This window comes from Schistosoma haematobium, chromosome ZW, assembly GCF_000699445.3.
Source record: "Schistosoma haematobium chromosome ZW, whole genome shotgun sequence".
In the NCBI taxonomy this organism is placed as follows: Eukaryota; Metazoa; Platyhelminthes; class Trematoda; order Strigeidida; family Schistosomatidae; genus Schistosoma; species Schistosoma haematobium.
Window position 1 is genome coordinate 45104599 of NC_067195.1, and position 17563 is coordinate 45122161.

General features: G+C 32.1%; 1 protein-coding gene across 4 annotated transcripts in view; it reads left to right on the plus strand.

Annotated features, from left to right (window-relative positions):
• The window catches only part of DNAJC28_1 (DnaJ (Hsp40), sub C, member 28), a 61269-nt gene extending 44075 nt beyond the window's left edge, over positions 1 to 17194 (plus strand). For 2 of the 4 annotated variants that reach the window (XM_051211535.1, XM_051211538.1), the window contains 3 exons: positions 8789 to 9049; positions 13572 to 13877; positions 16620 to 17194. In XM_051211535.1, the coding sequence (XP_051071602.1) occupies positions 8789 to 9049; positions 13572 to 13877; positions 16620 to 16946 (894 nt within the window). In that variant the 3' untranslated portion in view covers positions 16947 to 17194. Of the gene's footprint in view, positions 1 to 8788; positions 9050 to 9695; positions 9779 to 13571; positions 13878 to 14449 lie in introns of all 4 variants that reach the window. The other 2 variants (XM_051211537.1, XM_051211536.1) reach the window with 2 other exon arrangements.
• Positions 17195 to 17563: the final 369 nt, after the last annotated feature.

The following is a 17563-nucleotide window of genomic DNA, read 5'->3' on the forward strand; positions in this document are numbered from 1 at the left end:
AATGCATTCAACAATAGTAGTTCGTTGTCGGATTCAATTTCTAATGTGAATGTTATATATTCGAAATCACTGTTGATTAGATTGTAATTTTTTCCTGTTGGTCGTCTTTGATGTTAAACGTGTTGTTTACATGACGTATTCAATTTTTAGGTCTGAACATCAGTAGGACTAAAGTCAAATCTAGTGAAAGACACTATATCCTTTGTGCTCGCAAATAAACAAACCTTTCATACATGCAAACAAAAATCTTGAATTTCATAACAATTATAAATTTAATGATATATTCAAGGATGAATGTAATCAGACTACTACAATCTATAAACTCATGTTATTTTAATTTGATACTGTACGTAAACGCAATATATTTCCTTTTTTTGTACTGATCACCTCATTTGGATTCAGAAAGAATTTTAGGCCAATTAACATTCAATATGCTTAGGTTCTTTCGTATACTTAAATATCATTTCGTTTTATCATAATACATCAATAACCTTTTAATATCGATATCAAAGATTATTACTATTTGTTGGGATTGAATTTTTAAACTTTTGTAAACACACGCCATAATTGAGTACACCGAGTAAATCACAAAGCGAATACCATTAACTAATAAAATCGTAGTTTATAGAGTTTAGCTTCAAATGATGTTACAATGCACTGGTCGAGAACTCAGGTACGAAGAGCAATTTATTGTTTAATACAAAATCAAACAATAGCTTTGTAAACTGAAAATCATACATTGGATACGTCATTTGCAGATCTTCAATTGTTTTTTACATACTTCATCATTCTTCTGGTTCCGTTGTTATCCTGACTGCTCTTCGTTTTCCTTCATCTTCTCTTTATTTCATTCTTCTGCTGGTAAGCATTCTATTTCCGATTCCTGATACATACTACATATGTCTGTCCGCATAAGTAGCGCACAACATAATCACGTACAGTTTGTCAAAGAATAGTCTCATTTAACTTAGGAACCATATTTGATTTCTTCATACTGTGACTTTTCGTACCATTCACATGAAAATATAAATAAATATTCTCGAGTTTAAAATTAATCACATACGGATTAGTATACAGTAAGAACAAAAATTGTATTTCTAAAATTACATTCAAACTATCGGGTTATACAGTTGATCAAATGTACGTAAAATTATTCAGTTGTCTAGAAGTTCAGTACAAATCGTTTAAAATTATGTAAAGATAACCACTAGGGCGAAGATAGCTCATTCAGCTGGTTAATATACTTTTGATGTTGTATGTAGTCTTAACACTAAAGTCTAGCTCATGAAATTGCTACACCATTTATCAACCGTTCCAAAATGATGCCTTAGCTAGTATGTGGTACACAGGAATTATCGCTGTTGAAGAGTACAATAGTGTCGTATGAAGTTGACATTTAATTTTAGAATATGTATAGTAAATATATGTGCAAGCTACATAATAAATATAAACAAATATAAATATTAGTGTACATTTCTCTTCGTCTCAGTCAGTTACATATTACTTCATCCATGAATGTGATCAATAAAGTAAACCTAATTAACGGACATAAGAAGACCTAGACCAAGGTCATTTTTGATCTTACATGAGAGATTTCTTTTACTGGTTTTTTTTCTCTCACTTATGTGTGACAGTCTGTGATGATGAAATGCATCCAAGTAATAAAATTGGTATTTGGAAATGTCTAGCTATTTTATACAACAGATAAGTCGAACAAATAAATAAATACTTTTATGACTTCTATTTTGACCACTGAAGTATTTTATTTATAGTCTGTACTCATTACAAATGGAACCTAGATGAGCTAACAATCAGAACCTAAATGTATTGGATAGCTGTTTGTCATGAAAAGAGACTCATAAGTGCCCACGCACTACCTCTCTAAAAATCGAACCCAGGACTTTCAGGTCTTGTGGCAAGCGCTTAGCTACTGTACCTCTAAATCGACATCCGATTTCTCATAGTAATCTCACTACAACAAGTCTGTACGGCACTTTTAACTTAGTTAAGTCCGTGATGGATATCAACTACACATTAAAAGAATCTCCAAAAGTCCGATTTATCTAAAATATGTTATTCGTCATCAAAACTAGTATCTGAATATAAATGATTTATTAGTTCATTGTGTTTAGTTTGAAACTCTGAAATAACTACAATATCTTCAGGTATAAGCGATGTGTTTAAAGGTGTTATGCTTTATACTAGGTGGATGGAGGTAGTCGACTGGGAACTATGTACACAAGCTTCTAGCTATTTTGCATTCATTAGCATGTGACTAGAGTCTAAGTGAAACTGGTATTTCCTGGTGAATATAAACTCGGTATAACCAGTTGCTTATTTTGAGAGGTTACTGCCAGGTTGTTCAAGACTGTATTGATCTCTTGTAGGAGTGAGATATTTACATTAATGTATATGTTAAAAGGTTCATTTGCAATGACTATTTATATATCATACTACTCTTCCCAGAATATTCTGTGGAAATTAGTACGATAATATATTGCAAATTAATGTTATGGCTTATCCCATAATTTTATTTTCCTGGAATTTTCTGTGTAAATACACTTTTTATAGCAAAGTTGAATAAGTTTTCCGAATTTAACTTTTTACATTTGTATCTATGCTTGTTCAAACTTGACGGAAATGAAGAAGAAACGAAAAATTTAGCGTTAATGCATAACAACTGGACATTAATTATGAAAAATCGGAAGAGGATAGTAATAACAAATTCACTGAATAAAAAATATGATAAAAATAAAAACAGACTGGATGAAATAGAAGGGTCATGAAAGAATCAGCAATCGTACATACTCCTTTTGTATTCAGAGTTCAAACTTGAACTTCTCAATTGCTAGGGCCTCTGTAGTAGAAATTTAAACTGGATCATTCACCAAGCATTTAGGTACTACCCACACTCTAAGTGTGAAGCTTAATGACACTACCTGGCGATTGAACTGAAGTAGGCGTATGAGGGTTCGAATCTAGTACTAAGTAGCCTGTGTGATGCACGAGTTTCTTATTGACGCTTCATTTGAACCACCTTGTTTATCTGCATAGATCATTTTAAGGCAATGTAACCAAAATTGATGAGATGTTCTTATATTGGGCTATTGATTGTTTTGGGTTTTCCTTTCAAAAGCTACGTCAGTTAATATGCTGAAATGCGTTTATAAAGGATTTGTTTTGTTAAATAACTAGAAATACGATTGTACAGCTTTGATAAATTATATCTTCGAAAAGAAATCTTCCTTCGCTAGATTGTCTTTAATTCTTTTTCTATGGCATAGTAGGTTACTTTTCTTACATAAATACCGGCAATCCGGGTAATTAGGGGAAGATTAGCTCGATTTTCAAATGGCTTGCTTTACGGACTGATTTCACCTAATGAATTATTGAAACCCAAAGAAAACTGAATAAATATTTCCTCCTAAATTGAAGCTCCACATTAGTGTATATCCATGATGTCGTTAACGGTAATACCCAAAACCTCCCTATCTGGTGGTGAGCACATTACCTTGAGTCTATTGTGTTAAAATTCTATGGTCTATATTTCGAACTTCAGTTAATTCATGACATAAAGTGAAAATTATTTAGTGTCATGTGTCAAATATCTTACTCATTCGTAACATGTTTGAACTCCACCAATCAAATCGTCTTACTAATGTTTTCGGAGTTTACTTCAATGCACAACTATTATTTATAACAGCGGTTGCTTGTGCTAACTTGTTCAGCTCAAAAATAATTGTACTAGAATAAACGGAATTTTTGTGAATTGAATTGTTGTTGACATTATCGAAATTTATCAAAGGGACTAATTGCTTTAAATTTCTTTCTTAATTCACCAGTTGAATTTGTATCAGAAAAATCAAGTCGGATTATTATCGAAATCATCAAATTTTGAATAAATACCAAACCTCAATACAAGTCAAACCTAATATTTATCTCTGTCTTAGATACTCTTCTCGTATTAGTTTGTCACCGTTTTCACCATACTATTTTCACCTTTTGTTCATAATTTTCCAAGTATATTTATCAGAAATAACTGTTTGCTCAACAAATATTTTTTCAGTGGGACTAATGTATTTTTTATTTGGTATTCGACATTATCTTCCTCTGGATTATCTTAGAGTTCTGCTACTAAGGCCTCAACCGATCTATTTTTTTACTTTTGATAATAATTTGTGATTTCGACGAATAAGCAAGTCAACGATAACACCTACATTTCTTATAATTTCCAAGTTGACTTTCGTTATTCTCTGATTAGTTATTTCCATTTTTAGTTTGCCATTTTGTTGTATACTCTCGGGGTCATCATTGTTATTGTGTAAACCGATTTGTTGTATCGTATTTCCGACTTCTTAGAATATGAAAGCTTTTTAATCCGTTACTGCGATGTTGGGAAAATTATGATTTTACAAGCTGTAGTTACATCTGGCAAGCAGCTATCAGATACAGAGAAAGGAGGGGGAGTTAGTCCAAGTCTCTAATCAGTTAAAAAGGAGAGCACTTTCGGTTCATTTTTCGAAGTTGCTCACCTTTATCATCATCGAACTGTCCGTAAGCAGTAATTGACGGTAGTGACATTGAACGCGTCTATTTTGTCACTATCATCTATTGCTGTTAGGAAGTTATGATCATATAACTCAGTAATTAATTTATATTTATTAGTTACAACAATTTAGTCTACTGTGCACACTATAAGTCATCGATTAAATACTACTACTGTTAATACTCAGTTCAATTTACTCAACTTTGAGCATTAATCAGTATAAGTACAACATATAAAACGCAGTGTATTCAGACAGTTTCAATCTACTTTTGGCGAACAATAAATCTTACTCTATCATCCATCGCCTTCATCTTCTTTTTTGTATTGTGTTATATCAACGCTTGTCCACTCATAATAAACAGGTAGTGAGTAACCAATTTTCTCGCGGTTATAACAATTATGCTACAATCGCATTGACTGTAGCATTATAGAAGTTTTTTGTTTCTTATTTCATATATTGTTCTTGAATATTCAAGTAATGAAGAAAATTCATAGTTTTTCACAGTGTTACATTCTTTCATATGAATAGTTTACTTGAGAGGCTTTCATTGTAATTCTGGATAGCCTACTTCATGTAGAATCGTGATATCTATTACAGTTTAGATTAATATTTCCGTTATTCCAGTAGTTCACATTGAAATAATAAAACGCAAACATTATGTTTGTTTTTTCATTTATATCATTTCATATTTTACGTGAAAATATGTACATGTTTAAATATATTATCGTAATTTTACCGAAAACGTGTTTGAGATTATTTTTATTTGTGTATTTATTCATAAAGTTAAGTTAGTGAATTTTTACTTTGTGTTTTTCTTTAGTTAAAATATTTAATCAGAAGTATTAGATAGTTAAAATAACGTTTCTTTACAGACATACGCTAACTGGAAAACAATTTCATATCAAAAATGGTAATTTACTGTAGTCAAGTTTTAACGCTTATCAGAGTGTAGAATGATATTTTTTTAAATATGTTGGAAAAATTGAAATAACGACTGTTAGCCTTCGTACCAACCATGTTATCATTCTACTGACATATTCACATACAGCGTAGGATAAACATTCGTACTAATTTTATTTGATTAACTCATAGTCACTACCAACACTATGTTTCATGATATATGTTGTGTATACCCAACTACTGTCTAATTCGACGGACGATATTGTCTGATGTAGAAATAGGCTGAAAGAAAGCAGAAGATGAACAGTCCACCAGTTCAGGAAGACATTGACAATTAATTTGAACTATGTTAATAGATGTAGACTGTGATTGGAGTTCGTGTGATCATCTTAACCAATGGTTGGAAACTTTGAATGACATATCTTAGAAGTGTTCATGATGGTTCAGATGCATTCGCCATTTGTCTTCGCTTAGAACCTTAATCCTGAAATCTTCCCATACCTTTTCTTTTATTATACCCGATTTTCGCTGTTATTACTACTGATACTGTTACTGTTTCCACAATTCTTGGATTTGTTTTAATAATTTCATCTCCCTGTGTTAATATCTTATGCCAACTTGAAATTATGCATATATGCGTCAGGCTCTACTGTGCACATGACTTGATTGACTGACTATGTTTCAACAGTAAGTGTATCCATTCTCTCACTGTCTTAATGATATTTTTTGATGATGCGATATCTAATCTATTTAAAACAAAAAATACAGTTACTCAGTATTTTTTTTACCTCAGTTACACTAATTCTTTTTTTAAATTATACCATACATGATAATGATGAAAAATATATTTTTAAAATAGATCGATCTGTCTGAGAACTAGTTAAATGGATAGTATTGTCGATGATTTACGTCATTCCGTAACAAACAATAAATTTAATAATTGATTCTAAAGTCAAATCTTAATTAATTAGATGAGTGAATAGTTTTGGAGTTTCAGATTATTCAAAATGTGAAATTGATTGAAAAATAATTTTAAATTACTTGGATATTACATAACTTTCACTTTCTCACATGTTGCTGTTAGAACACTGAAACAGAAATAGAATCCACTTGAACTGAAATCTAGAGTTTATCTCTCTCTTAACTTAGTATGGTTGAAAGGCTCAGGAACGTTTGGTTTACTTTAATATCTTAACTAGCTATAAAGTACAAGACAAATACTTCTTTCTTATCCAGTTAGCCTTCGTTATTTGCATCAATGACTTTCAGTGATTTCTAATCCAAGCACTTTTCTTCAAATAGTTTTTATAATGAAAATATTTGGGTAAAAGTGTATTTTATTGACGATTGATTAACTCAATGCACACTTAATCCTTGAATGTAATCTTACTTTTATCAAGAATGAGTCAGTCAGCTAAAAAATGGCGCAAGAATCTGGTACAAATAGGCAACTCTTCAAATTCATAAGTCCTAACAACACGACGACATGAATTTATCACGATGAATATCGGACTAACATTAAAAGTAACATTAAAAAAGTGCTTTGATATAGAGAAATAATTCACAAAATAAAAGGTATAAAATAATTTTGAAGCTCAGGACCTACATGTAGACAAAGAGTGAATGTCTCTGCACTCCTGCAGCTGATTCCGGATCACATCTTTAAAGATTTCTAACTACTAATAGTTGTTATCGCACCGACTCCAACCATATGGTCTATGCCTACCAACGTCATTTATGAAATTTTATACGACTTTCAGTTATTTATTAGGTAACTTTCAAAGGTCTTGAGTTTCAAACGAAATTCTACTTAGATTGGTTCATGATTTAAATAAAATTCAACAATCTCCATACTCCTATACTGAAAATAATTTAAGTATATCAGTAGGTAAAATGTAAATTATGAATTTCTATTACTCTATTCTACTGCAGATTTCATCACAAATAAAAATGAAACGGTTTCAAAATTAAATTTTCTTATTGATTTATATTTATATTCCTCATTGTAACAAACCGTAAACAAAAGTAAACCCTGTAATTGATAATTGATAATTTCGAGTATTTGTTTTTCTGAAAATCGTTTGTATCAAATAGAATTTACTGAGGCTAATTATTATGCTTGTACTCAAATGGTGAGTTAAGATTATATGTGAAAATGCAATGATCAGATCAGACTAAAAATGGATTATTCGCAAAGTCAAACATCAGCACACATATACTAGTGTTAATTTATTCTCATCTTTTATAATTACAAGTGTAGGTGATTTGTAGACATTATTGTTTAATGGTAGAGCTTTTTAAATTGGTTTGGTCAGTTAGATGTTAATATTGATAGATGAATACTGTTAATGATTCGTACTGAGATATCCGACACAGTAGGAAACACGATTTCTATATTCTCTTGATATCTTACCAACACTGACTCTTAAGAATTATATAATTGTAAAATACAATCTCTATCAAAAAAATCACGATTCGTTATCAGAAAACTCTGTGAGTTAGGTAAACAGTAAGCGCACGTATCAATGCTTTTCAAATGAACTTATCAGCTTATTGACTAAAGTGGCATACAACAATACAGATGGACGGTGTAAACACATTTGATGTTCGTTTGCCTCTTCTTAATACTCAGGACATGTTATTTCCATTACAAATTATGAGGAAAAAATGAAACCGTCCTGCTATGCTTTAATAACCATCAAACTATACGACCTAATTAGAAATTAATATGTTAGGCTACTAATCAATGAAATAAAAGTTGCATCGCCTCCCGTTTCCATTCACTTTCCTAACCAGTATAAATAATCCAATTGAATAGTTTGTCTTTAATTGAAATCATGAACCAATCTAATTTAGACTATCATTGAAAAACTGAAAGCGTCGGATAGCTGTCTGATCTCAGTATGGGACTTCTCAGCACAAAAAACCGAACTCAAAGACCTTCGGTCTTGTGCACATATATATATGAGATTCCGGCTAGCAAGAATACAGTTGTCTGATGAATTTACCGGACCGCTTCACTTTTTTGTCTTGTCTTATGTACAGATATTTCCAAGTTGACATTAGTTAGAGAATAATTAACATCCATGGAAAACTAATCTTAGTTTAAAATCTCTTGATGTAGTACATCGCTAAACTAACTCTTTTATGATCGGACCATCGTCCGGTACGGTTATTTTTAGACATCAGTTCTCACTTTTTATTTGATAGCTGAGTCCACTCGGCTATACTGACTGGTGAGTATTGATGTGTATTTTTTAATATTGTTTTTTCTTTCGCGATCTTTTTCTTACTATTGTATTCTTATTTGTTTATATCCATTTTTTAAAAATCTTTTTTAGCATAGACGTTTTCTAGATTTAGGAAGACAAGAACAACATTTAGACGGATTACAACAATGTGTAAACAGTGGAAGATTAAATGAACATCGTAAATATATACAATCACAGAGAGTGGTAAAAGCGTTACAAGGTGCTACCGATTGTCGAGTGAAAAACCTTATGAAATCTGTGAATTATGATTATGACGATAGTCAAAGGGATTGTAACAAGTTAATACCTAAAAGATTGAGTGTTAGCAAAAAGAATATTGATATAAACACGGTAATTAATTTACGTAAACGTTTTATGTCAGTGAATCGATTATCATTAAACTTGTTTAAATAACATAACTGAACTTGAAGCTCTGATTTCACGTATTCAAGTAGCTAAAAACAAATTTTATAATACCTCCTAAAATTCTTATTAGTTGTATACTGCTTTAAAGTCAGTAGTAGTTAATGTATTGTATAATAAGAATCATAGCATATAACAATGAAATTAGCTTTCAATTGTTTAGGTTTATCGAAAAATAAATTAATGAAGGTTGAGGATTGATTAATCTACTGATGGGTGTTGCTTTAGTACTCATGTATGTTAACGGGTTTAAAGGCACAACTTTATATATCCTTACATATATAGATGACCTATAAACTTTTTTAATGGATTGTTTTAGTGATATAAAGAAATATTAATCACTAAGATATCATTAGGAAAAAAATATGGCAAATTACATTCTTCGATACTTACCATATGAATTTCCTTGGGTTTTACATGTGTTTTCTTAATTACACAATATACTAATTGAGTTTCATACATTCCTATGTATTCCTCTGTTTTATGACTAACATAACGTTTATTAAGACTGAATTGATGAAAATCTATGACCATTTTTATGTCAGTATTGTCAAATATTACTTGTTTTGATTAGGTTTACTACGACCAAGTTACTCAGTATCCATTGTGTGTGCATACATTCCTCATCATTATGAACGTTCTGAGCAGTATACAAAGGTATTTCTACCTCTTGTATATGTAATATCAAATATTTTCGAGCATGTTTCCTTTCATTTAATAAATGACTGTTGCAAACAAGAGCATTATTTTCACTGGGGACTTCATCTAAAACTAGGTGCATGTGTCTTCTGTGAATACGCTACTGTAGCGCATCCCGAATTCCCGGATGAAAAAAAACAAATAAGGCGAAATTTAGAGCTTAGAATGAAATCTTCAATAAAAATTGTGTCTTTTTATGAAGCACTCATTCACCGAATTGACGGAAAAATGCTAAAGGTTGGATAAATACTAAATCCTGCGAAGCTGATGTGCTACAAATTCACGAACACGTATCCTATCCTCTCGTTTTATATGAATTTTGAGCAAAAACTGAAAAGTTATGAGCTCAATTCTGATTAGATTGTCCTTATACTATACTTTTACTAATAAATCTTCCATTTTTTTAAACACAAAATCATAATTATGAAGTTTTCATTATGACTTTTATTGGCTTACAAATACACCTAACAATACACTTTTCTTTGGCTATACAATGCATAAAGAAAAACTGAATGATAACATTGGAAAGAATTCCCAGTACTCGAGCTAGCAAAAATACATCTCAAGATATATATATTTCTACTATTGTGTTTGACAGACTTGACTATTATGAACAGAACGGTGAATATTAGTAAACATTTTCAATTTTCCGGTAGACAATGGGTTCGAATTCCAGTATGAACATCACTGGGATGGAAGTGCATCCACCTGATGAGTTCCAAACAGAACAAAATGCGGATATTAGACTCCAATTATAGTCATATATCATGTATACCATGTAGTAGTGAAAATTTTCAATGTTATTATATTAACGTTCATTTTATATCAATAGTCCCAAGTATAAATATATGACAGTTGGAGTTATTTTAATTGAATAGAATATATGCTATTCGTTGAACGGGTGAAACTATATTATTACTTTTAAAATAATCAGTTTTCAGATTTTAGGTTTCAAGTTTTGAGGCATAATCAAAAGTATCATGAAAACTATTAATTGTACAATGTGAAATCTCGAAAGTAATATGATTGTAAAGTGTTAAAGGTGTGTTGAATTGCTATGATTAGGTATAATGTGCTATTTTGAAGCAGACGCTTACTTGTTCTCATTCAAATAGTATTAACAACGTACGTCAGTTAGGACAGGCTGTCTTTTTGTTCATTCACTTTTAAATTTCAAGGAAAACTAAGTTTCTAGTGATTCACTATTGGACAGAAAACAATCTTGTAAAAATCGAAAAGATTCAAATAGATCTAGATCTGGCCATAACGTTTATCATCCTCACTTTTTGTAGTACATTAATGAATATTTGTGCATACGAGCAATGTGAAATCTATTTGCAGTTATTTAGGGAAAAATCATTATCTGATATAGCATTTATAGTGAAAACTGTTTTGAAGTCAAATATGAGTTGCTGTGCTGAGGATACTTTAATTTCATAATTAAATAGAGTTTAGTTAAAGGTTCATAAGCTTTAAGAGAAGGCTGTGGACAATATTTCAAATAAATATTCTAAAGGTTATCTATCCGCCTGCTCGTTAACCAAGTAAGAGACAGTATAAGATAGCTCTTTCATTAACATATTTCCGTATATTATCTGACCGATTAATCTATCTGTTACAGATTCTTGGGATTCTTATCCTACCTTCATGACTTGATACTAAAATCTATAATAAGAACTGCTTATCAATCTAATTCTAATGATATAGTCACCGTAATAACTGTTACAAACGCTCTTATCAACTGTACGGAAATCATATTTTGGTGTGTAATTTATGTTTTGATTAAGATCATGAAGGGATCGACGTTAGACCATCATTGAAAACCTGGAAGCACTGGATGGCCGTTTCATCCTGGTGTGGGACTCCTCAGCATGATCTCAACCAAAACTCAACAATCTCCACAACCCTGTACTGATAATTATCATGTACTAACTAGTTATTAGATTCAAGATGGATTTCCTGGAATAATAGTGAGAAGCCGCGACCAGTGGAGCTCAACTTTGTCTGGTGTGAGGCAGTTACTCACTGAAGGCAATGGAGAACGGTTGAACAATATCGTGGATTGGTTGAAGTTAGACATTAACACTATCGGATGCAGGCTCAGTGGTCCAGAGGTTAGGCGTCTGCACACGAGACCGAATGTACTGGATCCGAATCCCACGTTAAAGATAGTGGATACACACTGTCTATCAGTGGGAGAGTATGATGTGCATCAATCCCTTCTATATTACTCTACAGTTGTAAAACTGAAGAAAGCATTTATAAGATCCAATATTGTTACCGTAGTTATCTTTGAAGTTTTGTCCTCGTATTATGGGAACCATCGAGTCAATAATGTGAGATAAAATGTATGGTGCTAGTTATAAAAGACAGGTTGATTAATAAACCTCTCAGTTTTATCGACCGAGGTGGCTGAAATATATGTTGTGCTTAACCACTGTCTACCTAGAAACCCTTTATTGGTTGACATAGGTGTAGGTTGAAAGAATGCTAAGGGTTCAAAAACATGATAGTTCTAGATTCTAGTTTAATAATTATTAGCTTAAAGTTATAATAATTTCCGTTCTTTGGTTTCATGTACCTAGAATAAATGTTCAACTTTTTATTGACGAATTAATGAGCAGTATTACATCAACCTATCTCACTTTACTAATTTACATCTCTCTTGTGACCTGCTGTTGTGTCCCATTGTAATATATGTTTATTTCCCATTACATGTGTAGAATAATTCTTTTGGTATAATTCCAGCATTCCATATCAAGCGAAGATTCTACGCTTATGTTAATCTGACTTATCTAATTCAGATTCTTGTTAAGCGTCATCTGAGAAGTCTAGATATCCTGGATTCGATCTCTAGTGAAACCGTGGATACCTACTATTGAGTAACCTTAGACTATGATGTAACAACTGTTCAGTTCTCTCTGACTTTCAAAGATTGTCTAACCAAAGTCAGTCCATTATGTAAAACTTCATAATCTAATTGACTTCAGTTATAAAACTGAGTTCTCATGATCAACCAATAGGATTATCTATGCTACTGAGATTTTAACATATTACTCGTTGTTATCTAGTACTATGATTTGTGTTTCATAATTTTCCCATTTCAGTTTATGGTCAATTGCCCTAGTTAGTCAAGTCGTTACCCGGTCAAGTTTCCAAAATCAATAGTTTCTACTGTAAATTTGCGACTAATGTATTCGGTGGTGATGAGGGCTTAAATGGGTCGGTCTTTACAAATGTAGATTAAACAAACGGTAGTTTTATCAGTAAACAAAACAAACTGTATACCTGTACTTATATTTTCCTAAACCAATGCGCTATTCTACCGTGCTGTTCCAACTAATGAGTTTGTAGCCTACTTATTAGTATAAAACAATTTCTATTATTTTTTCAGTACGTCTCGAAAACAACTTAACACTGTTGGTATCTATACGTCATCAACAGTGGCATATAAATTTTAATGATTCTAGATTTAAGTTATTCAAATCAAAGATAATTGTTTAACCTTTCTAGGAATAGATCCATAAACTGTTTCCAGATTTCTAAAAAAATTTATTACTGAAGGGCAAGGCAGATTTTCCAGTGTACCAACATTTCTACTGCTCAGAATAGCAAAATGTTTTTGGAATCTTTGGTCATATATTGAAAATCTCCATCGATAATGTCCAATTATTATATCAACTTAACCAATGCCGAGTTCTTTTATTGACGATATACAATGTTTCATGTTTCCTTTTTTTAATTTACTTAGCCTGTCCACGTAGATTACATTTCACGTACAGCTGAGGAACAAATCCAAAGAGCAATGAATCATGGAGAATTTAATAATTTATCAGGTCAAGGTCGTCCAATCGATTATGATAAAAATCCTCATGTATTTGGGGACTCAACTGATAAACGTCTTAACCAATTAATGGCTAATCAAGGTTTCCTGCCGAAATGGGTTTTGTTAAATAAAGAAGTTAATTCTCGTTGGAATATTGCTATTGATAAGTTAAATTCAATCTATAATGTAGAATCTAATTTACATTCTTCAATATGGTCAGAAGCTTGTAAGGTAAGCGACCATTATGACAACAACAACAGATATTCTTCTTGAATAAGTAAAAGATATAATCATAGTAGTGCTGTAATCATTAGTTAACTGTAGTTGGAAAAGCAGACCATTGGATTCCCGACTCATTGGTCTTAAGGTAACACATTCATTACAAAACCAGGTCTCAAGCTCGAGTTTATATGAGGCTGTAGATGTACAATACTGATGGGTATCAAGATTATAGGATAGACAAATAAATGAACCTTTATAGAAACTAGTAAATAAATGGATAGACTGAGATTGCTAAACTTATTAACAAAATAAGTGAACATTAGGAATCGGAAATCTACACAAAGTTCAAAACCGCTTCTGTCAGCAGATAGTCGGGCTTCGACAGTTTGTCTAGTCCAAGTTTTTTCGCAGTCTTCTCAACTTAAGTAAAAGTTTGATGATTCACTGAAGTGCAGTTTTAAGCTGCTTGAACTGTCCGTCACAGTGTATTGTCTAACACCTGTTTCGGGAAATTGTTGATGACCTCTATTATTGTATAGTAGTTTCAGCAAAAATTTTCTTTTCGATTTCATTTACTTAAGCTGTACAATCGTGTCGTATGTTCATCTATCAGTCTACTTGCTCATGTGGAGCAGGTGATATTGGCCTCACAGAGTGAGGCCTTTCGAAACACATCTCGGAACATTACCCTGACTGGCTCTCCAAAGAATTACAGAATTCAGTCAAAAGCTCAATCTTCGAGCATGTAGTCAATTCCGACTACTCCACTTGACCAGAAACCTCCTTCAGAATTATACGTCCAGTCAGAAGAGTTGGCGCAATACGGATGCAAATGAAAAACTTATATATGGCAGAGTCTATTGTTATCCACGAGTTTAAGCCTAATTTTGCGTACAAAAACAGTACGTTCCATTCCTCATTCTCCTATGACTCTAACTTCCCTTTCTATCTTCCATAATCCATCGTTTTTATTCATTATTAATCACTATCCTTCCTACTCCTTTCCAATTATTTTCACAATTATTAAATAGCAAGTATCAAAACTTTTAATTATTCTGTTCTCAATAACTATCAAGTGAACAATTATTCCACCTCACCACTTTTCCACTAGCCAATTATTACATAACTTCCTCTCAATATCTGATTTCCAAATCTTGACAACATACCATTTTAAGTTTTTTAACTAATTAACACCTTTCTATCTCGCTATAGAACACTATTTTAGTCAATAAAATTGACTATAAATACAATTTAACAGCTTAAGTAAATGAGATCGTCGAAAAGAAATTTTCTTTTGCTAAATTGCTTTCCTTTTTTGATGTGGCAGACTTAGCAGGTAAAAATAGCTACTAACCATTTTCTGACGTCATCATCCTATCCATTTATATTTTTGTCACCCATCATACTGCCATCAGTTGTTGAGCAGAGTCGTAGCTCATTCTCGTTAAAATTGCCTTCATACGTAATTTATAACTTGTTGTAAAGATTCACTAACTTAAATAGAGTTCTCTTCCTGCCATATTAAACTGAGTATTTCGATAAACTATAATGTCGTTACATTTCATCAACTGTCTAGCGAATCCCTCCTACAACACAAAATTAATGCTTTCTTCTTCAGAATGATGAACTTTCCAACTGCCTACACCTTACAAGTATTCAAGAAATGACATATACGAGAACAAATCAATGCATGATCAGATGTCAAGTAGTTACTCAAATAATACCAATAAGCTCTCACCGTTCCTATTTGATTTATAACAATATGATTTAATTGTGCTCATAAACAGATTGACGTTAATGGTTATTGAATAGGACACTTTTTCTCCTTCCCGATACTTAAAGTTATGAACGATTTGCTAATGGGATGAGACCGTAAAAGACGATAATTCTCATCGGTTTGCCATCATAGAATTTCAGAAATACTCTCAAGATGCTTTTCCGGTTAAGCTCTTTACCCGCATATTTAAGTCAATCCCATGTATGACTACATCTGTATACTTGATCTTTTGAATTTAAACTGACACCTTTTGATAAAATTCAGGCCAGTTGTTGCCTGGACTGTAGTCAGTAGGAAAGTGTGTAGGCGGAGAAAACAAATAGGCATTATTGTGAGTCCACTATCTTTACAAGTTTCTATAGAAACATTCGGTAAGAAAATTCGCATGCTGTAATCATCTGATATCCAGATATCTTGCAAAAAACGAATATTATCTATATGATTTATATAATCCTCATAGTACAGTAGCCTTTAACTAAAATGGCACCACACCATTTTCCATTCAGATTGGCAAACATTCTACCTTCAATATATCTTTCTAGAAATTCAATTGTTACAATAATAAATTTTTTCTTAAGGATTTCTTTAAAAAGGACCGAATGTATTCGGTTGGAATCATTTTGTAGGTATGCTTTATAATTTACTGTTTCTTATGTATCTATACCTTGTTAAGTGTGCATTAACACACTAAACTCAAGATCAAGGAGGAAGGCGAAAAATGAACCCAACTGCACTGTTGAGACCGGTTTCCAGTCATATCATCTAAGGTAACCAACCATGGATTACAACTATCATATAATTGTAAACTAGGATGCATAAATTTCCCTTGAATAGTTCAGAATATCATTCGAAAACTTGAAATTCAAGTTAACGTTCAAATAATAACGATTGTTTCGGATATGATAAATTTCGTTCATAATAGTATGTCATTTAATTCATGATAAAGTGTTTATCTTTTTTCGCATTTTCAACAGGATTTTGAGGAGGAAGTAAAAAAATTAAACCGATTACTTGATCAATACAATCTATTAGTCCCTAGTCATCAAATGCAGCGTTTTCATTTGAATAGTAAGACAGCTATTGACCAACTGATGAAAGCTAAACAATCACACACGAATGAGCAAAACAAACGTGATCCTACTACGACTCAAAATGAAAGCAAAGACGGCGTACCACAAACTGAGGATAACAATCAGAGTTTATGGGATCCCCGCTATATGGCTGAAGTAATGCGCGACTTTTACCGTGAATTGGCTAGGTCATGGGCGAGTATTCTACGAGGCTTTAAAGATCATAAATAACACCTTGTATTACTCTAAAATATCGCTGTTTATGTATATTCATATCACAGTTAACAAGTATTCTAAATCAACTTATAGTTCAAATAGGCTAAATTAACAAAGCAATCTCTCGTAAAGTAATGAAAAAACATTCGTATGTTTCACACTTTTTTCTTATCAACTTTAATCTTCATTTCATTAAAGTAAAAAAACCGGCTGAATCTGATCGTGTACAAAAAATCGTTGACGTGAAATCAATCATAAAAAACTAATATCAACTGCATAACCAATGACGGTAGGCCATGACACATAAAGGACTATCGATTTTTCTATTTTAAGACATGCAAATTTTGTTCAATTCACAGATTTTGAGTTGTTTGACTAGACTGAATTGAGGCGACTAAGAAATGATAGGAATCTCATATTTTGAAATAAAATAAAAATCAACTCTTGAGAAAGGAGACGTGTAACTATGAGGTCACATTAAACTTAAAAGCAAACACTAATGGTGGTAGTAAAGTACAAGTTGTCCAACAGTAAACACGTTCGCCATGGGATTTTAGGTGCAGTATTTGAGGCTGTCAAGAATGATCAGCTATTGAAAGTATCATATCAAAAAGCAATATCAATCCTGAGCT